General features: G+C 35.8%; 1 protein-coding gene across 2 annotated transcripts in view; it reads left to right on the top strand.

Annotated features, from left to right (window-relative positions):
* Positions 1–25,086, top strand: part of zfpm1 (zinc finger protein, FOG family member 1) — a 283,508-nt gene that overhangs the window by 136,636 nt on the left and 121,786 nt on the right. For both annotated transcript variants that reach the window (XM_028810118.2, XM_028810120.2), the window contains exon 2: positions 6,319–6,471. In XM_028810118.2, coding sequence (XP_028665951.1) covers positions 6,319–6,471 — 153 coding nt within the window. The remainder of the gene's footprint in view (positions 1–6,318; positions 6,472–25,086) is intronic.

The following is a 25,086-nucleotide window of genomic DNA, read 5'->3' on the forward strand; positions in this document are numbered from 1 at the left end:
ATGGTTCAGTGGTCTTTCCAGTGTCCCTAAGGGTTAGGTAAACATCTGTGAACTTTCTGGAATGATTATTGTGCCCACAAATGTGACTTGTGTGAGCTATGAGGCATTGGTGCTAACTACTGTGCCACCATGCCCCAAACAATAAAAGACACAGACCAAACAAATACCACAAACAAAATTTTAAAAAATGGCCATAAACTAGTAGTAATTAAGTAAAATACAGATCATTGCACTCCTAGAGTTCCAATCTTGGGGCACAAATTAACTGTGTCAGTGTTTGAAGTTGCTGCTACAGGAACAGAAGGGACATCGTTTTTCTTTTCTGTGTATCGGAGTGGATGCCTTGTAAATAGTTACATATCTTTCATTATTATTATTTCACAGGGGGTCCTCTGTTTTCTGACAAAAGCAGGGCTTCTTTAATTCTGTGTAGCTAATTATGAATGCAAATTAGCAGTGCAGTGCTGCAACTGCCAGTGCACTGGGTGAGTGTTATATATCCAGTGGCAGTTCTCAATATGGTCTGCTAATGTACCCCTCAACTGAAAATACTGTGACTACAATATTGAAGCAGATTGGCAACGATCTTACAATAGCTGTACTTGAAGGTTCTGCATAAGGCTGCTACAGCTCTGACATTGTGTCATGCTAGCCTCGCAAAAAAACATGGTGCACTGGCAGAAAGAAGTATTCACCTAAGCCAGCCCCTCCAGAAAAATATTTGACAAACAAGGTCACCGGTAAACACCGCATATTCACTGTGAAAAGCACTTTGGGTAATTTCGCCTATCAAAACCAGCTACTATTAAAACAGGTGTATTTTTAGATTTTAAGCCAGAGTTTATTTTTTTTGTTATGTTATCATTATTTAGATACCTTATCTGTTCCAAAGATTTCACACTTGCGCTTAGCAAAAAGGAAGCAAAACCAGAATCTCCTATCACTTGTCATTGACAGTTTGAGAAGTGAACTGTAAGTAGGTCCAGCAGGTGTTGCCCATGCTGCTGAAAGCAACCAGGATGTTTTTATTCGGAATTCAATTTGTATTTTCTTTAAAAGAGCACCAAGGTACCACGACAATATTGGCTTCTGGACACCACAAATATCCATTCAAGTGGCATAATTTATCAAAACCAACATCCTGTAGGTATTTGGGCATTATTCTTTGAAAGAAAGTGAGTTATCATTGTGCCTTCTGCCCTTGTAAACAAGAAAAGAATGGTGGTCAACATGCCAAGTTAAAGCGGGGAACCCCTTCTAAATGGTTAAACATTCTGCAAAAACAATTTGTTTCTGTATGAAAAAATTTGTTTGTTTTTTCACATATTATGATATCTACATACAAAAAAAATATGTAATGTCCATGTGATTTAGTTTAGCAGAACTGCTTGCAGACTTTTTTTGTTTCATTTGAAAGGGAAAAAAAATATTTATTTACTTTGTCTACAGTACACTGTGCCTAAACAGCTCCATGCCAACTCAAGTTTGGTCCTGGAGGGCAGCAGTGGTTGCAGGTTTTTGTTCCAACCCATTTGCTTAATTAGAAGTCAGTTCCTCTCTATAATGGAAATTGTTTCTTAATTTTCTGTCTCGTTAGTGCTTTTATTCTGCAAAATCGGGTCAATCTGATATTGCAGATTTACCTTTCATAGGAAGTTAGATGTGAGCTATAAGTTCCTTTGTCATTTGCATCTCGATGATATTTGGTAACTGGCTGAGAAAAGCAATTAAAATTTTGGAATCTTAGCTTAAATGAAGCACAAAATGTTGAGTAATAACTGCTTCATTAGCAGTGATTGGAACAAAAACCTGCAGCCACTCCGACCATAAAGGACTACATTTGAGTACCCCTGAGCCAGAGCATGAGTAGTTAACCCTGGACTGGTGAAGTGGCTGCAGGTTTTTTTTTAATTAAATAAATGGCAGCTCCTCTATTTAATAGAGTATGTTAATTTAATTAGGGAGCATGGTTCTATTTCATTTTATAATGTGAGAAATTCCTGCTAGTATATATTTTTATTATTCCCCCCAAAAAAACAAATGCCTGTTTTCTGGGCAAGTTTGAATTAGCCATCTTAGTCCCAATTTTGTTTCTCGCATTAATTTCTATAAACTTTATGAAAGCCACACATGTGTTATAAAGTTATGAAAACTACTTGGTCCTTGCTTCCTATTTTGTTATATCACATGGCTTAACACCTATTAGCAAAATCAGAATGATATAATGTTAAATACCAATGCCTTCTTTATATTACTTATTTTTTATTGTACCTCTACCATTTATCATAATTTGACCTTAGATACACTTTGAAAGTACTTACATAGTGTAGTACACTAGATTATGAGTAGCAATCATACTTCTGTCTGTCTGGCAAGTGACAGTTTTCATGATTTCTTATGCATCAATGAGAAGCAGGTGTGAATGTCCATTTTCAAGTAACAAGGAAGTAAAAATGGAGAAACTCATTAAATTCAAAGTGGAAGGCGCGAATTGAGATGAGGGGAGATTAAACTGAGAAGCAGCAAATGAACAATGGGTCTCTCTATTCTAACCTACATGAAAAGATAGATTGAGCTGATTCCACATCAATAAAGTGTAAGCCGAAACTTTCATTTTGTATGGTTTAACAGGCATTTTCATTCTCATTTATAGTTCATATATGAAGAAATCTTTACGTTTTGATTTGAAAAAGTGTTTTCAGAGGGAGTTTATAATATTTTGACTTGAGTACTTATAGATTGGAAAAAAGAAATGTGTGCTAACTTTTGTATTGATGTGAGCATTTACATCATTGCTATGAACGCATGTACAAACTATTAAATTAATAAAGTCTGTCGCAATTTATATGTTATGTTGTCCTTCAAAAGTTTATTGAGAAAGAATTTAAAACCTGAATTCAGTATTGTATATTTTTTTCTACAATATGAAGCATAATTGGAATGTTAAATATTAAAAGTCCTTTGTTCGACCATGATTAAAAGAAAATTAATTGTGTAGAAAAGTCTTCATAGATACTGAAAATTGGAGCTTGGTTAAATCATTCTAAAAATATTGTATACAGAATCTTTCCATTTTTTCCCCCTCCTTTTTATTAAGTTCCAAATCTAACTACGTTAATTTTATCTAAAATTGCAATGAACCATGCAGGCATGGAAGACGAAATTAGCCTAAAGATGTTTCATTTACAAAGAGAGAAACACTTTGTCAGGCCGCGATTGTTTCTGAGTATTATCACAGCCCCCTTTTTAATTGCTTTGGAAGTGAAATTAGCAGAATTAAAAAAAAAATTGCCTTTCCTTTTTCTACAAGCCTCTTTATTCACGGTTATTGTTGTATGCTTTGTATAGATTATAAGGTCCTTTGTTCTCTTGGCGTAAATATATACGCCTACAGACACAGCGTTAGTCTGAAAGAATCTTCCTTTCAGTGCAGTTAAAATGAAAATTGATAATAATTGAAAAAAAGAACAGTGTGCAAAATGCTCTTTGGATATCTAGGCTTTAAATTTATGCTTATTTATTTTATATTTTTCCTCTATCAAGCTTTACAAAATTGTTTTGAAAACAAAAAAGAACATTAGATCTGAAATCCCATGGGCTTCTGTGAAGAAATTATTACAGCAGCCTTTAGCCGATAGGAACCATTTGCTGAGATATTACAGGAGAGAGGGAAGTGGACAAACAAATCTCTGATGGGCCTTTGGATTTTCATTTTAAACTTTTTGCACATTTTTGAAAAACAATTTAAATAATCATGTCAAACACTTCACATTTTATCATAAACCAACTTTTTAAGAATTTTAAGTTTTAAATAGTTTTGATTTACTATATGTGTAATTTATAAATGAACACATCAACTTTTTGTAAATGTTGGTACATCTTATCATCTGTGACTTTTGAAGTCACAAGCAAAAATATGGTCGATAAAATAGGCAGACAATCGATTTTTAGGGAGCCATACTCTTGAAGTGCTGGTCCTTTTATTCTAGTGATTTACTGTTTTTTTCTTTTCTTTTCTTAGAAAAAGCTTTAAACTGCTACTACTACTACTAGTAGTAGTAATAATATCACATGCACAAAATACAATTAAATTCTTACACATCTGACCAACGAGCATCACCAGTGCCATGGCAAACCTGCATATATTAATGTACAGAGAATAATTTTTTTAAATGGAAAACCCAAATCATTCCTGATGTAACCCTTATAAACATTTTCTCATACAAGCAATAATGAGCCAATCCAACAAAATTCCACAAACCCATTAAGCTGTCAATGAGCCGTATCAGAGTAAAGAATCTTGATTTGGCACTGTTGACCACTTCCATGCTACAAATGTATACCGTATACATTCTCCAATTAAAGAAAGCCATGGTGATGGTTGGTTTATTACTTTTCTGTCTGACTTTAGTCAGTGGTGCCCTCAAGAAAAAAAATCTTTACCTTAAAAGCTTTGACTCTGCCATTTCTGTCAGTTTTTTGTATTTATCTGTCTTTATGTCAGATGCATTTATGGTTGGAATTATTTTTCATTTTATTACATATATGAATGTTTCTTGCCACAAACTAACACCAGAGAGAGAATGTCTGCTCAGCTGCACACAGTTCAGCTGTCATTGGCTATAAATATGGAGTTTACAAAACTTTATTTTGCTTTGTGTTTTATCATGTGATTATTACTAGCTGTGCTACCCATTCTAAGCTTGTTTGAAATCTAAGTAATCAGTCAATGTAGACCTCAGCGTTAACATTTGCACCTTTTGGAATTTATTTTGTAATGCATGTAGTAATACAAATGTTTCTGATGCGCCTTCTGTTGGAATGACAAATGCAGTGCATGCCTCTGATATATGCCATGAAGTATGAGATTCATAAAAGTGGTGTTAATTTTTGTGATGTGCCATTTCTGGAATGACAAATGCAATGCATTTTATTACCACAAATGTTTGTGATGAGTTCTATCAACCAGACAGAAACACAAAAAAACCCTTGTAACTATTATTAAGGTGGATAAGAAATATAAATGAAATATATTTCGCTCAACAGCTGAGATCTTTCATGGAATTATAGAATGGTCTTCTTTACTGCTTTAGATTTTAAATATTTACATCTTATTTCGTATACAAGATTGGACAAAGTAGCTTTAGTTCTTGAAAAAGTATGTGCTGGGAAATGGAGCCTTGGACTTAACACTGGAAACTACTTTTTTCCCAGTCACAGTAGTCTAAAATTTTATTAATCAAAGTTCTTTATTAGATGTCTTTCTAGAGGAAGAATTAATTTGTTTCTCTTTCTCTTATTCATTTTTTCATCTTAAAGAAAAAAGGCAACATAGTAAATGCCATAGTAAAGTATGTTAATGTTTAATGTGTTTAGACAAAGGGGGGAAATATACATGTCCATTAAAAAATAAGAGATATTAATTTGCACAAAAGTGGAAAGGGATATTGCAAGAAAGCATAGCAGTAACAGTATCTAACTTTGAAAACGATGGAACGGCTAACAGCATATCTAAATCTTTTTTGCTTCTTTCCTGTGAAACTCAGCTGATGCAGTGTTACTGTAAGGCATATTCCCCACTTCAGTGGTTAATGCCAAGTGTTTACCTCACTGCAGCCATAGCACTGATGCAATAATAATCTCCTTCACACTCTCATTCCTATGCTTGGGTCACTTCTTCAGTACTGTTTTTCTTTCTCTCTTTTTTCCAAAGCTTACCATTTTAAAGCACAACTCAAGTATTTAAGACAACTTACACATAATTTTGATCTGTGTTTAATCTTGAATTTAGCACAGAAAATATTCACAAATAAATAAAAATGATACTTTTACTTAATCAACCTGGTAGTTGTACTTTTGGTGGTATTATACAGTATATTATGTACAGTAGGCCTATATGTAAAAAGCCAGATTTTTTTTCCTTCGGTAAAAATGAAGTTTGTTCTGTTTGTCTTTCTACCTGTCTATCTATTAAATTTGTGGGTCCTGTTCTACCTGGTACCATATTCAAGACATGCAATAGTGTAAGTTGATGATTGAACACTTTGAGAAAGACATGCGACTGAGCACTCAGCTAATCAGCTTCTTGGTAACTCTTTTACTATAGTCATGTAAAGCAAATATGGGACACTTTTTTAAGTTTGATTATGAACAAAAAATACTATTGGAGCTTGGAGTATGTTGTGTATATTTTCATACTTGTTCACTGTGTTTTATTTATAAAGTTTTGTAACAAAGAAATCATTTTCAATGTGAATTTTTTTCCTATATATTTTTATTGTAATTATTAACTAATGCCTTTTTGTTCATTCTTTAAAGGTTCCTTAGGCCCTTTGGAGGAGGGTGAGGACAGCCTTCTTGATGAGCAGAGCTTCTCAGAAGAGGAAGGTGGGACCTCAGACCAGGAAGGCTCTTTAGAATGTGATAGTTCCAGTCCTTCTTTTGCACCCTTGAACAATGAAGGTATTTCAGGTACAGTAACTAGAATTAAGTTTATTATACTTTAATTGTAACCACTTTAATTGTGTAAATGTTCCATGAAGATTATTCATTTAGTTTTGAGTACTGTAGTTTTGAGCACTTTTTATGAAATGTGATTCTGTCAAACTTTTTCAGTTTGTTCTGGATACCAAAAGCACATTCATGTTTTTCATTCTACCCATTGGTTTCATTGCATTTTGTTTTAATTATGTAATTGACATTTCCTTTTAAATCAAAAATCATAACACTGTGCAATAGTATTTTTTAATTCATAGGGTTCAAATGACAATATTGTGGAAGTTAATGTGCAAGTGAGAATATGATTAAAGATGCATTTTGACAGTATTCCAGTTAAATAAAACTAGAAAAAGCTAGTCGTAAATCTGCAAAAAGATTGTAGTTTACACAGTAAAAAATTGAGTGGATGAAGCCAAAAAGATGCAAAACAATGAAGTGAGACACACTAAAACTGGTGTCACACAACAAAGTTGAAGAACTTTGCACATTTACTGACTAGAGCTGCTGGATGCCGCTGCTTTGAGTATGTTAGATTACGCACATAAAAATGGTTATGCATGACACAACGCCTTCACAAGGTCTCAACATAGTTTCATCTTTCCACTTGGGCAGCATTTTTTTCATTGTCACTCTGTCATGGTATGACAAGATATCAAATGGATCTTTGTACTGGCTCTCAAGTTCCACAAGTTGCAGAGCTGTATGATTGACCAGAGGGGATTTCACACTACACAACTTATGAACACACACATGGAAAACTCTTTTAGTGTGACAGGGCCTTAAGGAGACTAAGTGAAGAGCTTGGTAATCAAGGTTCACAAATTAACTGTTTACTTTTTTTTTTTTATAAAGGAACAAGTCGAAATGTTGGGAACTTGTTTCTAAGGATTCCTTGCTTATCTACTAGTGCCATGCATCCTTATATGATGAATATTATTAATGTTCTAACAGGACACTGACTGGCCACTTGTATTCATCATTTGCTCAAAACCACATATGTGGAGATAGTCACATTGTGAGTTTCCTTCTTAAATCACATGACTTGATTTGTATCCTTGAGTGTAAACCATGTAATGCACAAGAGTGTTTGATTTACATTAATGAGGTATTGCTTAATAATACACACATTCTGATTCACTCTTTCTGTATTTTAACAGTTAATTTTGTGCATTCGTCAGAACTAAAATAATGTAATGCCTTCCCCATCCCTACATTTAATTAATAATAGCACAACTCATTTGATTGATTCAGTATAACAATGCAGTCATGGAATTAAACCTAAATGACAAATAACATACTAAGATGACTGTAATAAGGCATACCAGCATCATTTCATGTTGTGCACCTCTTTCCTTGTGAATATCTAAAAGCTATGGCTCATTTTGACATTGAGAGTATACTGTGTAAACTCAAAACATACATTTTTGAACAGTATTTATTCAGCAAAAATATTAGGATAAATTATTATAGGAGCAGATCTCATTGGTACAGAAAGCTTATGTATACTTTTGTTATAAAGAAAGACTTGAGGAAATGTTCACTATCTGGGTGCTGAAGCTGGAAACTCTCTGGTTGAATAAAAATATAACAAATTATATGTTATCATTGAGTATATGCTAATCTTTATGTGAGTAAATGAGTCAGTCAACTTTGCATTTTATATAGATAGATTATTTGAATGGCTATTTTTATTTGAAAGCTTTCCATTTTGATTAACATATTTTTGTTGTTCCTACACTACCATTTTTGTGTTCCATGGGCAAGTACCATTTTGGGACTTGGAGTGGAGTTATTGTTGCTAGCAACAGCTCCCATTCCTAATATGTGACAACCAAAATGACCAAAATGTTTTGACCCATGACATGCTAGAGTCAACCATATAAAGGTCAGCATTATGGACTTCCAGGTTGGCCAAGGTTGTAGATTCTTCTCTAAGGTAGTTTGTGGTGTGTTTAATAGTGTTTCTGAAAAAATTATATATTAGGGGGAAACAATGTCAAGAGTATTCATTATTTTAAAAATGTATATGAATACAGAAAGTGTTCAGACCCATTCACTTTCTGCACACTTTAGTGTGATGTAGAATTAATTTTAAATGGTTAAATTTATGTTTCTTGTCCATTAATCTACAATTAATGGCCCATAATGTCCAAGTGAAAACATGTTTTCAGTAAGGTTTGCAAATTTATTAAAAATCAAAATCTGAAATCTCTCATTGATAGAAGTATTCAGATCCTTAATTCAGCACATTGTAGAAGCCCCTTTGGCATCAATTACAGCCTCCAGTCTTCTTGGCTTAGTCTCTACAAGCTTTTCACACCTAGATTTGGGCAGTTTATCCATTCCTTCTGACAGATCCTCAGAAGCTCCATTAAATTGAATGGGGCGCATCTGTAAACTGTCATCTTTCGGTTTCCCCACATTTCTTCAATGGTGTTTAAGTTTGGACTTTTACTGGGCCACTCAAGGACAGTTAGAAATTTGACCCAAAGTCACTCCACCACTATCTTGGCTGGATCCTTTGGGTTATTCTCATGCTGAAAGGGGAACTGTCACATCTGTCAAAGACTGAATGCACTCTGGAGCAAGTTTTCTCGAAGGAACTCTCTGCACTTGACTGCATTCCTCCTTCCCTTAGTTCTGCTACTGCAATGTTTCACTATAGGTATAGTAAAAGGCAAGCAATGAGCTGTGTCTGGTCCTCTCTAAACATGGTGTTTGGATTTCTGCCCAAATAGTTTAATTTTTGTCCCCTGAGATCAGAGAATTTTTTTCCTCCTCCTCTTTAAGTAATTTAATACCTTTTACTCAAGAGTTGCTCCCATCTACCAAAATTAAAATTAGCCCAATGTGACTATGTGGAAATGTACATATGAATTTGTTCAGTGAAAGACACGTGTTTGATTCCAGGATTGCAGCTGGTTCTCTTGGAATTATAGGTGCCTTCACCATCACCGTGTAATGGAGCTATCAGATTATAAAGCCGGTTGGGGCAGCATGAACCCTGTACTTCTAGGTAGAAAACAGAGTTCTTAATGAAGGTAGAGGTGGGGGTTGTATAACTTAGTACCAAACTACTGAATTGCCATTGGATGAGGTAAATACTATACAATAAATCAAGGAAGACAAATGTTTCATTTAAAATACTATTGGATTATCAGTCTATTAAATAAGCTTTTTAAAATTGATACTCACTCATGTTAAAGTACATTTTGCCTTTTGTATCATCTGACGTTATTATTCACACTGGGCACCTCCCCTGCATATGAGTGGAACAATGATAGAAATTATTTTAGAAGAAAAAAAATATAGAATTACAGAAGTGCATAAAATTGGTATAATAAAATTTTGCAGATTTTAAACGCAAGATAAAATCCAGATTCTTTGTAAGCATACAGTATTCAGTTTAAAATAACTTAACAAGTTCATTTCTGTTCTGCTATTTCCTGGAGGTTAGCCGAGAGGCTGATTCTATCTTTTTATTTCAGATTGTTGTGTTAATTGCTCTAATTGAGAATGTAGTATTTTGTGCAATTGAAATACGTGGTGTGTTAATTAAAATGATGGGTTTATTGCTTGTGGTAATTGGCTAAACATTTTATTAACATTCTTGCTGCAGCATTAGGGAATCTCAGCGTCCTGATTGACATTTACCGTATGGCAAAGCAGCAATGTTGACAAAGCAGACACCAAAGCAAAAAATATTACTGCTGAGCCAAAAGCAATAGGATTATCATTTCTTGCAATGTAAATGTAAACAAATGTATTTTATAAATTTATAAAATGTATTTTATATATGTCCTTCTTATAGTAAGCACTATATTCACAGAACTTTACAGGCACATATTCATGGCAATATTGTACATATGTATTAAAGGAAGACTAACTGATTGCTGAATTAGTAACAGGGAATGAGTTCAGTGTCTCAGCCATTAATGACTGTATTTCTTTTATACATCCTGCTGACATATACTATTGTGTTACATAATTAAATGATCACAGTTATTCTAATAGGTATTGCAACACAGTGCTAAGGCTTATTTTCAGCTAAAACCATCTCTGGCTCCAAAGCATTAATGTAACACTGAAAACTTTAATTTTATGGAATATGTTTAAAAGATTATATAAAATAGTCTTAAAAAATAAACTGCAGGCACAACTGCTGGAAGCTATGTGGGATATATACTGTATTAAGAGAAACCATACAAAAGAACGTGTCTTTGGAAAACTGCTTTTGATAGCTCGTCTAAAATGTGTGACCAATGTACATCATTTAAAAACAAATCATAAGTCAAAGATGATGATTAAATGAGTTGAGGCATAATTTTGTAATTAACTCATATTGATAACTGATTAAATGCAGTGTTAGATTCTTTTTATCAATATTTTTTTTTCATAAGACATTCTCGTGGTTTGTGATGAGTAATCATTTCATAGTAAATTTTGAATATTAAAATAAATGTTAAGACATCAGATGACTGCTGTCTGCCTTAATAAATGGATTTGTTTTAAGCATATTCTGAGTTGTCTCATCTTTTAAAGTTATTTTTAAGTAAGAATGAACTTTGAATTTAAAAGATTTAGAGAGGTGGTCATAGCCATATATTTTAATTTAATAATATGTTTTCGTTATAACAGAGATTGAGTTCAGAACCTTCTGAAATTGGAGTATCAGTTCTTTACACACTGTAAAGTCAGCATGGACTGCAACATTACCATATCTGTTATATACAGGGTCAGAACACCTAACAGGCTCACATATTCACTGCTGTTACATTATTAATGCTGGCCAGCAGAGGCTCCATTGGAAATTACACTGAAGTCAAAAGCAAGAATGAAACAAATGCAAGCTTTTTCCAGGAAGTGATGATCAGTTTAATTGGTAGTCATTTTCTCCATGTTTAATGTTTTAACCTTTTTATTGTTTATTATATACTCACCGAACTAATATTATAACTAGACCCCAGGCAGAAATGTGATGGTCATTTTCTACCCAGGCAGCACTTGCAAGTTAAGTAAACTTGGGTACAAATAACATTTCTGAGTTACAGTTCCCACATGAACAAGCAAATTGGACATGTCCCTTAGAATGAGCCAAGACGGACCCTCAGTTCACTCGTAGTTCTTTGGTCTTGTAAATAGGAACAATTAAATATACTTTTATTAGAGCATAAATGTCATTGGTTCATTAAAGAAAAATGGTTGTTCCTAATATACAGTATTTGTCTGTTACGCCTGCCCCTGTATCCATATACTGGCCTGCTGTATAATAGAGCTTTTTTTTGAAAGTATCAGTTCATCACAGGCCACATATTTTAGGATGCTGGATGAACCTGGATAAGGCAGATGAAGACATTAGCAAAAACAGAGTCTCCATACAGATGCTTCTTTAGTCATTATTCATACCATGTTTGTTGGATCTGTCTGGTAGCGATATTAACAAGAACAACATCCCTATGTATCATGAGGATGACTCTAAATAATCTAAACCTTTGTAAGCATTTGAACATGATTCATATTTTGCTTGATTTGTTCATGATAGTGATTAGTCTGCTACCTTTTTCAATCTTTAGGACAAGGGTTTTCATGCATGGTCATGGAGAGCCACAGTGGCTGGAAGCTTTTGTTCTTAATTTAAGTCAATCTTTTTGTTCAGCGATTTACTTTTTTTTTTTAAATAAGATAGTTCACTCTAGTTCTGTATGTACTAGCTTAGAAATTCACAGTAATTAAATGTTATGGGAGATTCTCAATTTCCTAAGTTTCATGTTTTTTAATTTCATTCTTTCTTGTTGGTGTGTTCATGAGATAATTTATAGAGTTGAGGATAATGAGTTGATATTTGTTATTTGAAATATGAATTAGATATTGGTTTCTTTTTGGGGTGAGTTGGGTTTTTGATAGCTTGTTTTACTTACGATAATGTCAGCATTTGTTGATCATTGATTAACAAAGTTAAATTCAAAACTCTTTCTTTTCTTTCTTTCCTTTCTGTCTTTTCTTTCCTTTCTGTCTTTTCTTTCTCTCTTAAGCATTTACTTTAATTTACATTTTTCCCAGAGAAGTTAATATTAAACTAAAAGGAATTTCTTACACAGCAGCATGATAAATGATCTAGGGAGCAGAATATCTGAAAAAGCGAGATGTTCCAAAAGAAGTTGGTTGAAACAAAACCTACATGTAGTGTGGCTTCCTTGACCAGAACTTCCCATCTCCTGCTACCTATTGTTAACTGTTGAAGATGCCCATGTTTTGGTTATAAAGCTGAATCAATTTATAAAGATGCAGTAAATGATATTTTGGCTTCTGTAGTACCACTACAGTGTTTAATAAAAAATGTGTATTTACATGTTTTCAAAAAAATTTAGAACATTAAAAAACATTGAATTGTAATGTCAAGATTTCAGTATAAAAATTATTTTTATGTTGATATGAAGTGAACTTGAATTCTAAAAGTGTTTCTAAATTTCTCAAAAACACACAGTTGGATTAGGAAGGTTGGAAAATGTTATATTAACCTTTCAGAGCAATAACACTGTCTAATGGCAACCTGTGTTTTATGTCATTTGTTATTAGTGTAATTTTATGAAAGACAATTACAATATAATTTTTAAAGTAAGTAAAACAGCATACTTTGTAGTCTGGCACTCTTGAATGTACTGTTTTCTTTTTCAAGTTGCCATCCAGTGTGTAAGTTGCTGATTATCAACACCATGCAACACTAAATTCTGCATGTAAGAAAAAAATAACAGCATTGCAATGCAGTAGTTCTATTTGACTGAGAAGGGCCTGACTAACCAATTATGAAAGAATATTTTTCCCAGTTTTATGCAATGTGAACAGCGTATTAAAATTGTATATAACATTTTCTGCATAAAAAATTGCCAGTTTTGCCTAATGCTAAATTTGTAAACATACGCTGAGTAGTTTGAGTCAATACTTTATTCATTCTGTAGTATCAGAAATGTTAGTAATAGTGATGTTCTGATGCCTGATGGTTTGAATTGTTTTTAACCATTTGCATTAATGAATCACATTCTTCATTCTGTTTGTAAAATCTGTCAGTATTTCAATTAAATTCTGCTAATGTGTATTTTAACTTACATATCAAACAAAATAAATTCCAAAAAGTTGTCTCCTGCCTCTCCCTTATTCAAAGGAAATATTTAGGTTATTTTGTTTGTATTAGTGTAGTGAATTCATTTTAACTTTATTAATGTTCATAGACTTGGAGTTTTCATCTGTGAACTGCTTTTCCTTCATTTTTCTCTACCTTCATCTAAGCTTAAGAGGGAAGAGAAAAAAGTAACAATAGTAAGGAAATATTTCCATTATTGAGCTGAGGTGTAACTATATAATATACAAATTTGATCAGCTTGATACTTTTACCAACCATTTATGTTTTCTCCTTTACCCAGCAATGTCTTTTTATATGGCAGTAAAATGTGCAAGGCTTGGAATGGAGAAGGGACAAGGAGCAAAGCATTTGGAAGGTGAATGCACCAATAGCACAATAGTAATAAGACAATATAATCTCAGCTGTTCATAAATTTTAAAATGTGTAGTGTCCCAGTGGAAGTTGCAATCTTGTTGTTAGCATAGATAATTGCTAACTCTTCATATATATGTTTTTTTTTGTAGTTGCTAATGTTACTGTTTTAATTTTCTCATTTATTCTTGTTTTTGAAATTGTATAATAAAGTAATATGTGAACATGATTATATGGTCAGTTATTTACTTGCTACCATTGCTGTATTGGAGATGAACTCTTATAAATTCATACTGCTGTGGTTTCTCCAGGTTTTTTCTTTCTCATTCTTTCATGGGACGGAGTGCTGGCTCTGAGGTTAGGGATCTGCACTGGCAATCGGAAGGTTGCTAGTTCAAATCCTGTAAACACCAGAATTGACTCTACTCTGTTGGACCCTTTAGCAAGGCCCTTAACCTGCAATTGCTTTGTCCTGGGTATGACGTTAACCTGCATCCAGCCCTTCAAGCTGGTCCTCCAACTTACAGGAAAGACTTGGGGGTTGATTGTTCCAGTGTGGTGCTGAGTTGTGACCGGCAGTACTCGGGTCCCAATTCAAGTGGTCATGTGCTGGGTGTCATCAAATGTTATCATCGAAAGTTCCCAACCTCTCTCTCTCTCTTCATGCTGCATTGCTGTTTTATTTTCTCTTGAGTTTTACACTTTAATGTTGGGATATGTGTTTACCTTTCATGAAACAGCATGTTTCAGAATGTTATTTATGCCTCTAATTAAACAAGAGGGCATCGTGTTGTTTTTTTTTCCCCCTTCTTCATGTAATGTTCATGCTTTGTTCCTGCCTTTTGCCTAATGCTAATGGAATAGGCTCAGATTCCTGGGGCCCTATCCTTGATTAATCAAATTTGGTAATGGATATTTGTTAAATTAGGACTCTGGTTTTGGAGTTTGGGTTCAGGACAAGTTAGTTTGTCACTAAAATATAATAAGGTTATAATAATGATGTTTATGCAGATACATTGCTTACAGACTTCAGCAGTATGTATTTTTTGTTTTTATAATGTACTCTGAAATAATAAAAATGTAGTTTGTCCTCTGGGACCCAGGCTTCCTATCACAGTCGAAAGGCAATCTTGTAGGTTGATGGGAGATAATAAATGGCTCCTGTGGGTTATGAATTTTCTCTCCGCAATAGTCTTGCGTCAGATTACTGTTTTTCTTCAGGTTTTTTTTTTTTTTTGTTATGAAAATGGATCCCATTTTTTCTTACATAATTCAGTAGCAAATTATATTTGTAAGTTACCTTGCCTGTCTAGTCATTTTGCCTATGCTGAAATCACCTGTTGAGGGCCTTGTAGCAGTGAGTCAGTATATGTTTGAATTTATCTATGACCTCTGAGACAGTTCACAAAACTTGTGAGATCTTTTTTGAGTATTTGCTAAAATAGTCAACATAGTTCACAAATTATTTTGTCTACTTAAGGTTGCTGCCATCAGATCTTGACTAGTATGCAAAAGCCACATTGTGTAACTGCTGAAATTACTTAGAAAGCTGTGTGCTTGGAGTTATTCTCATTGCTTTAGTTTTTGTCTATTTTACTATACTTGTACTATACTTGATAGTGTGTATGCTGCTGTCTCCATTTTATATCCTTAATTTTTCTATACTCCAACTCTACTATTTTTCTTCCTCTTGAAATGTTATTAAACTATGTATTGTGCTGTTCACAAGCTTTGCTAGCTACCGTGGAAAGTATGTCAGCTGTTAATCAGGATGGTGATACGAGATGTGTCTCCTCGAGATAAGTAGCCATTACAGAGATGTGACACGTCAGCCTGATTCTTGCTTTCTGCTGTTGCCAGGTACTATTATCAGAGATCCATAAATTTGGTCTGTTTGAGAAACCTGTTGTATAAACCTGCAATCAATAAATTACCCTTTATCAGGGTGCTACTGACCAGAGGATTTTTTGAATGTGCTAATCAGAAAAATAATCTTAGTAGAGCTAACTCAGTGTTTAGATTTGTTTTAAAGATTTGAATACAGACAGGCCAAAAACATACCTTATTAAAAATTATTTTTTTAATGACACATACTGTAACTTTTATGAAATGCTTTAATACTGCATGTAAACTTATGGAGCTTTCTGAAATAATAAATAATCATCTATACCTGGAATGAAAACATTGCTATGCACATAGAGCAATGAGGTTATGCCAGACAGCAAAACACCCAGATATATTTCATGTATTTTATGTGTTCAAAATATTCCTTTGTGTCAGTCTGTGGGTGTGGGTGTGGGTGTGGGTGTGTGTGTAAGCAAAGTAAGGGTGCCCAGGCCAGCTGGCAAGAGGTGCAGGGACATCATAAATATGACATAGGGGAGGGTAAAGTCCAACACAAGACCTCCAGAGGTGCAACAGAGAAAGAGGCCCATGCTGGACAAATTAGAGATAATGGCAAATATGTGTGATATATAGAGAGAGAGAGCATGCAGTGGAACCAGAGTGGTAATATAAAATGTTCCCCCTAGGACATTAGATGCAGATAAGCATACAAGCACTAGTGATGTATAACCCCTTTTGAAGAGAGAAGGGTGGCAGGAGTTTACAGGATCTGACCAATAATTGGGGGAGCTGAGTCCAAGTTATCCATTCCACTATTGGTCACAACACATTCTCTAATTTGGAGAAGAAGGAACCATGCAGCTCCTTATAGGAAATGGACAACCTATCTGCTGCCCTGGAGACCTGGCACTTGAAGACTCAGTGGTGTAGGATTGACACAAACTGTAAAGGAGATCTCTTTCCTTGTGCCCTGTAGCTAAAGAAGGGCTAACGCTTACGCTAAAAGTGATTCTACTGCTTAACTGGATGTCACTCCCAGAGGTGTTTTAAAGCCATCTCTAGCCAGAACACTAATTAACTCTGGAGTTGTAAGGAATTTTCAGGAAAAAAAGTTTTTCTTGTGGAAGAAGGAACCTAGGAGTATGACAGAAGGGGGAGAGCTACCTCACCAAATACTTAAGACCTGCACAAGGTGTCCCTCAGTGGCAACTGGCTTTCTATTGTATTTCTATTTGCTTTGTACATTGTGTTTTCCCTGGGTTTAATTCATACTGTTGTACTTTGGAAAGAAAATTTACCTTTTGCATACTTTAGGACTATTATTCTAAAGATGGAATGCAAAAGGGTACTCTCGTATGCGACAAAACTATAAAATATCTGTTCCCACTTTGGAAAAAATGATGTAAAAATACTTTATTTTGATTTGTATTAATGTGATTATTTTTATTTAAAGACAATAGCAAAATGTACTTATAAAATGTAAAACATTAAATTTTTTTTTCAGCATATGTGGCTATATCAAGATTTCATCTTCATTTAAGCAGTATCTTTAGATAAAGATGATGTGAAGAAACAAATAGTGAAAATGTGGCTTTGCAATTGTTTATCCAATGCAAAATAAACAAATATGTCTTTCACATCTATGTAAAAATTAAGTACCACTTTAATAGCTGGTATTGCCCTCTTTGACCGAACCAATCTAAGTTAGGCATTTTAATGCCTAACCAGTCTCAGATTTAAACTGGGAGAAAGCAAGTATCTCTATGCAGAATGTTTGAGGAATGTCTTTTATGTACAGCCTATTTCAAATCCTTTCACAGTATCTCAATGGGATTCAGATCTAGGCTTTCACTTGGGTCATTTCTTTCTGTAGAGTCATTCCTTATTTGATTTACTGGTATATTTATGGTTATTGTCATGTTGCAAGGTCCACTTTTGGTTGAGCTTCTGATAAATGAAGATTTGATACTGTATTCTATGATGGCTGCCCAGGCCCTGATGTAACAAAGAAGTTGCAAACCTTAACATTTCCACCACCATGCCAGGTTCTTCTAGTCAAATGCTGTCTTAACATTTCTTCTAGTACTATGGCTAAATAACGGTCTATGCCTAATCTGTCCATATCTCATTGTTTCAGAAGTCCTGGGGCCTCATGTATAACGCCATGCGTAGAACTCACACTATAACATGGCGTAAGCACAAAAGCGGGAATGTGCGTACGCACATAAAAATCCAGATGCAGGAATCTGTGTGTACGCAAACTTTCACGTTCTTCCACTACATAAATCCCGATCAGCGTGAAAAGTAACGCACGTGCACGCGCCTTCTGTCCCGTCCCAACTCCTCCCAGAATTATGCCTCTTTGAATATGCAAATCGATATAAATAGCCTTCTGTGAAAAGACAATAGGAAAAGCACGGGGGAAAATATAAGAATTTCAGAGAATACCATGAGGAGGCAAAGGAAAAAACGTACTATTTGTTGGTTTAAACAGTGGTATAATCAACAAAAGAAAGTTGATCGAGTGACATAGTGTCGGAGAAACTTGAAAGCTCAAGTTCACAAAGTCGCACAGTGCCCGAAATAAAAAAGAAGTTGTCACATATCAAAGCCATGAATAGGCGAGTCGTAGCTCACCGTCGGAGTGTCATATGAAAGCTTATTAGGGTACAGAGAAAAAAATAGGCACACAGTGGGGAAAAAAGCACGAAATGTCAACTTTAATCTCGAAATTTCCACTTTAATCACTTAGTTTATTTTGCCATTAAAGCAGAACATCATAAACTTCATCTTAAAATAGTTTATTTTGCTAGTTTCTCAAGTAGCACATTAAATGCTTTGTTCTGTGTTTGATCTTCTATGTGCTCTATGTGTGTGAATCACTACGTGCTTCCGTTCTTTCTCTTTCTCCGACAGGACACAGAATCCATGACATTCATGATATTACAGCTCTCTGAATAATTAAAATACTGAGATGTATACGTGATATCTTTTTCATGATGATAGGAATGAAAGTATGTTATTAAATATGGGAACACGGTGACGCAGTGATTGTTCATATCTCACGCAAGAGGCTTGCTTCGCCATGTGCGACCTTCGATGAAATAATTTATTACAGAAGTACTGTCTCTTTCAAACGTACTAACCTCCAATTCCTGTCCTTACTTTTCTTTCTCCAAATACCCAATCGCCACATAATCAGCTCTGTAATAGACGTTAAGCCATCTGTAAGCTTAGAACGCCGATTCTTTAAAACTTTTAAGGAACATTGAAATATCTTCGTAGTACATGTTTAATTATTCTATCCGTCTATCCTTCCAGTGTCGCGCCAGCACGAGCAATAATACAGCGCAAGGCAGGAGCTATCCGTGAACTAGCTAGCGCTGCAGCACCATGTCCTCACATGTTTAATTATTAACAATACAGATTATTTAAATGAAGTTAAAGTTTTATCTGTATACTATAAGCAACATATTTTGCTGCATTTCATCTTAAAAATTATATCGTCATCATACGCGCTTTATAAAGTGGCGCAGGTTGTGCAATATTATAACTGTAGTGCAAGTTTACAGTGAGGTAATTGTACTTATAAGTACAAACAGTTCTACAAGGAGCAATTGGTGGACTGATTGAGTGCGTTTATAGTTCTTGGGATGAAACTATTTCTGAAGCGCGAGGTCCGTACAGGAAAGACTTTGACGCGTTTTGCCGTGGCTGAGGTAGTGTGTGCTTGAAACTGTATACCGATAATTCTCTTTCCGATCAGCTGCTGCTGTGATTCCCCACTCAGATACAGTGATATAAATACTCCGAGTGGAGCAGTGAGAGTAATATGGAAAAAGATGATCCGCTGTGGCAACTCTTAACGGGAGCAGCTGAAAGAAGAAGAAGATGCAGTGAGCGTAACAACACTAAAGCAGTTATGGTATTTGGAATACTGTGGCTATTCCCTGGACCATTATATTGCTACAGGTTAATTACAATCAGATGCATTACACTAATAAACAATATGCAGTTAATATCAGTGTATTTATAAAGCCGCGTCAGGAATGTGGGTCTAAGAAAGAAAGGAAGGGTTACCACACAGGAACAGTAGCACTGCTTTGACGCTGGGTGCCGCCAGTCTGCAAAACCGAGCGAAGAAATTGCTTACGCCAGGGTATGAGGTACCGTGGAAATGTGCGTGGCTTTACGCCAAGTTTAGGTTTTATACATTGCGATTTGAGCGTGGAAACATTCTGTGCATACGCACCGTTTATACATGAGGCCCCACATGTGAGGACACGGTGCTGCAGCGCTAGCTAGTTCATGGATTGTTGCTGCATTGCATTGTATTCTTGCTCGTGCTGACGCGACACTGGAAGGATAGACGGATAGAATAATTAAACATGTACTACGAAGCTATTACAATGTTCCTTAAAAGTTTTGAAGAATCGGCGTTCTAAGTTTACAGATGGCTTCACGTCTATTACAGAGCTGATTGTGTGGCGATTGGGTATTTGGAGAAAGAAAAGTAAGGACAGGAATTGGAGGTTAGTACGTTTGAAAGAGACAGTACTTCTGTAATAAATTATTTCATCGAAGGTCGCTCATGGCGCAGCAAGCCTCTTGCGTGAGACATGAACAAGCACTGCGCCACCGTGTTCCCATGCTTTCATTCCTATCATCATGAAAAATATATCACATATACATCTCAGTATTTTAATTATTCAGAGAGCTGTAATATCGCGAATGTAATGGATTATGTGTCCTGTCGGAGAAAGAGAAAGCCCATTTAAGAAGCAGGTAATGATTCACACACATAGAAGATCAAATATAGAACAAAGCATTTAAAGTGCTACTTTAGTTACAATGGGATTTGAGAAACTAGTAAATTAAACGATTTTAAGATGAAGTTTATAATGTTCTACTTTAATGGCAAAATAAACTACGTGATTAAAGTGGACATTTCAAGATTAAAGTTGACATTTCGTGCTTTTTTCCCACTGTGTGCCTATGTTTTTCTTTGTACCCTAATAAGCTTTCATATGACACTCAGATGGTGGGCTACGACTCGCCTTTTCACGGCGATTTTGATATGTGACTTCTTTTTTATTTCGGGCACTGTGCGACTTTGTGAACTTGAGCTTTCGAGTTTCTCCGACACTCTGTCACTCGATCAACTTCCTTTTGTTGTTTATATCACTGTTTAACACTAGAATTACCAGAGCCTACGAAAAAACTCGTATATCCGGCCCACCTTAAATCACTTCTTAAATCCGTTCACACCTCTCCGCCAGCATCCTTTGTCCTCTAAATGTGCTGATAAAAGACAAGCTGCCAGCAGCCGGCTATTCCATCCCCTCACCGACTTAGAACGTGAGCGAACTTTTCCCAGCTCATGCCTTGATTGATTATCTGGGAGTGAAGTGGAGTTTTACAGTGGAAATAATAGATCGTTATTCTAAAGTAATCTGTGTAAACACATTGTTAAAACAGAAACTTTGTCATATTTTAGTAATAAATGTTACAAGATGTAGTAGGCATAAACTATAGAATGTGTAAAGCCCGAGTTCCAAAGATCAAATAAACACTTTCACAAAAGCTTCAAGGATGGTACAACAGCCTCTGTGGCATAGCGCGTTAAGATTTGCCTCTTAGAGCACAACAGCTCTGCCGCCTCACAGACCTGAGTTTGATTCCCCGCTGGGGATGAAATGTTGCTTTTTTTTTTCTTTTTAACCTCAAACGAACATAAAATTTATAAATTGGTATGCACTGTCAGTTAATGAGATCGTTATATTTTCATGTGGGATGCTCCTTTTAAAATATTTTTTTAACAATTGAGACTGCAATTAACAGGAACAACTGTCCTTATAACTGTTATTTTTAAGATCCAGTAAGATCGGGGGGAGGGGTGATGTTAGAGCGCCTGAGCTTATTCAGTGCTGCAGGAACAACGCACGTTGATCTTTTTTCTTCTTTCGGTACATGTGCCTTCCCTGTTTATTTGTATATCTCTGCCTGTCTGTCTCTCTATTACGCAGTGCTCGTCTGTCTGTGTGTTATGGATCTTAAAAATAACAGCGGGGAATCGAACTTAGGTCTGTGAGGCGGCAGAGCTGTTGTGCTCTAAGAGGCAAATCTTAACGCGCTACGCCACAGAGGCTGTTGTACCATCCTTGAAGCTTTTGTGAAAGTGTTTATTTGATCTTTGGAACTCGGGCTTTACACATTCTATAGTTTATGCCTACTACATTTTGTAACATTTATTACTAAAATATGACAAAGTTTCTGTTTTAACAATGTGTTTACACAGATTACTTTAGAATAACGATCTATTATTTCCACTGTAAAACTCCACTTCACTCCCAGATAATCAATCAAGGCATGAGCTGGGAAAAGTTCGCTCACGTTCTAAGTCGGTGGGGGGGATGGAATAGCCGGCTGCTGGCAGCTTGTCTTTTATCAGCACATTTAGAGGACAAAGGATGCTGGCGGAGAGGTGTGAACGGATTTAAGAAGTGATTTAAGGTGGGCCGGATATACAAGTTTTTTCGTAGGCTCTGGTAATTCTAGTGTTAAACCAACAAATAGTACGTTTTTCCTTTGCCTCCACTTGGTATTTGCTGAAATTCTTATATTTTCCCCCGTGCTTTTCCCATTACTTCTGTCCTACCCTCCTCTTTTGACCCACTCCAATTCGCCTACCGCTCCAACCGTGCCACAGAGGATGCCATATCTATTGCACTCCATTTTTCATTGGAACATCTGGAGAATACAGACGCTATCATCCACCTGCTGTTTGTTGATTTTAGTTCGGCTTTTAATACCATCATCCCTCAGAATTTGATCAGCAAACTGGGCCCATTGGGACTGGGCATACCTCTGCAAAACTGGATATTGGACTTTCTAATGGATAGGCCACAGTACGTACGGGTAGGAAAGAATAAATCAGATACCATCTCCTTGAGCACAGGTTCTCCACAGGGGTGTGTTCTAAGTCCCCTCCTCTTCACGCTCAAGACCCACGATTGTTGTGCCAAGTTCAGCACAAACCAAATTATTAAGTATGCGGACGACACAACAGTGGTGGGTCTCATTCGAGGTGACGGGGAGGGGGATTACAGAGAGGAGGTGAAGTCATTTGTGGAATGGTGTGATAAAAACAATCTGATACTGAATGTCGAAAAACAAAAGAACTGGTGATCGACTTCAGGAAGAAACAGCTGATACACATCCCGGTCTACATTAAGAACACTGCTGTGGAAATTGTGCAGTCTACTAAGTTCCTGGGAGTTAATGTGACGAACAACCTCACCTGGTCCCTGCACACCTCCTCCGTCATCAAGAAAGCTCACCAGCGCTTGATCTTTCTGCGGAGGCTAAAGAGGGCCCATCTCAGTAAGTCAGTCCTCACCACTTTTTACAGAGGGACCATAGAGAGCGTGCTAACCAGCAGCAGCTCTCTGTGGCAGGAGAGCTGCAGCGCTTCGGACTGGAAAGCACTGAGGAAAGTGGTGAGGGCTGCGGAGAGGATCATTGGAGCCCCGTTGCCAAATGTACAAGATTTGGCAAAACAACGCTGTCTGGCCAGAGCTGTGCGGATTTCTAGAGACCCTACTTATCCTGCCTCTGAACTCTTTTCCCTCATGCCCTCAAGCAGAAGGTACCGCAGCCTGAAATGTAGAACTACCAGGTTTAAAAACAGTTTTTTTCCTACTGCCGTTCGTCTTTTAAATGAAGCATTTTAGTATTTCATTGTATGCTGATTTTAACTATGTGTTTTTATTAATGTCTTGTGCATCGTATTTTCGTTCTGCAGCACATCTTGGATGTTCTGCTGAATGACAAATAAAATTGAATTGAATTGAATTGAATTGTCTTTTCACAGAAGGCTATTTATATTGATTTGCATATTCAAAGAGGCGTAATTCTGGGAGGAGTTGGGGCGGGACAGAAGGCGTGTGCACGTGCGTTACTTTTCACGCTGATCGGGATTTATGTAGTGGAAGAACGTGAAAGTTTGCGTACGTACAGATTCCTGCATCTGGATTTTTCTGTGCGTACGCACATTCCCGCTTTTGTGCTTATGCCATGTTATAGTGTGAGTTCTACGCACGGCGTTATACATGAGGCCCCTGGTCTTTACGGAGGTGTTCATGGGCAAATTTTACAAAGAACTGATCTTCTTTCTGGACAGGAGAGGTTTCATCATGGCACATCTCCCATGTAGATCTAATTTGTAAACTAGCTTTCAAATGGTAGACTCATGCACTATAATATCAATAGTGGCAAGAGCTATTTGTAGATCCGGTTGAACTTGGTAGTGTGGCCTGTCCTGAACAAGTAGAGAGTTGTTTGAAATCTTTTCCACTTGTAGATGACCTTCTGGAGGGCGGAATGGTGAATTTCCTATTATTTGGAGATCTTTTTAAATCCCCTGCCAGACTCATACAGTAAGTTTGTATAACCTTCTTTCTGAAGAACTTTGGAAGTTCTCTCAATCTAGGCATTGCGATAAATAATAATAATAATAATAATAATGCATTTTATTTATAGGGGCATTTTACATTAGCAGTAAATCTCAAAGTGCAACATAAAAAGTTTAAACAAAGGCAAGGCAAGATAAAAACAGAGCTAAAACAACAATAATTATAGCATTCTTATTAATAATAATAATAAATAATAAATAAGACATGCTCCTCCAAGATCCTCTCTACTATCAAATGTTTCTGATCATCTACACCTGATTCAAACTTTAGGTATTTGAGGTAGTAATAAATATAGGGGTGTGCAGTATATTCGCTTACAGAATGAAAATGTGGCATGATGTGTGTTATATTATATCCCATTTACAGTATCTGTAGATACTATTTAAATGAAGATCATTGAACTGTCCACAAATGTTCAAAAAGAAAATACATTTCCTTGGGTGTACTTACTTTTTACATGACACAGTAACTGTTAAGTATAATTTGTTTTAGGTAAAATTAAGGAGGGTTTGTATCCTATCTTGACAGTGATATAAATCTAATGATAAAATACCAAAGTTTTGACAGTATCATGTATGAGGCTGGAAGCCTTTTGTTGTCTTTTTGGTTTCTTTTTACTTTGACTTCCAGTCTCCTGTACAGTGTTTCTGATTTGGGATGAGAAATTACATCTCCAAAGTCATGGTTCACCTACGGGAATGCATAGCTTGCTTAATGCGTTCATTGTGGCTGTACAGTTTAACTACTGTAGGAATTTTTTTCATGAGTGAATGTAGATAG

Source organism: Erpetoichthys calabaricus, chromosome 9 (assembly GCF_900747795.2).
Source record: "Erpetoichthys calabaricus chromosome 9, fErpCal1.3, whole genome shotgun sequence".
Taxonomy (NCBI): domain Eukaryota; kingdom Metazoa; phylum Chordata; class Cladistia; order Polypteriformes; family Polypteridae; genus Erpetoichthys; species Erpetoichthys calabaricus.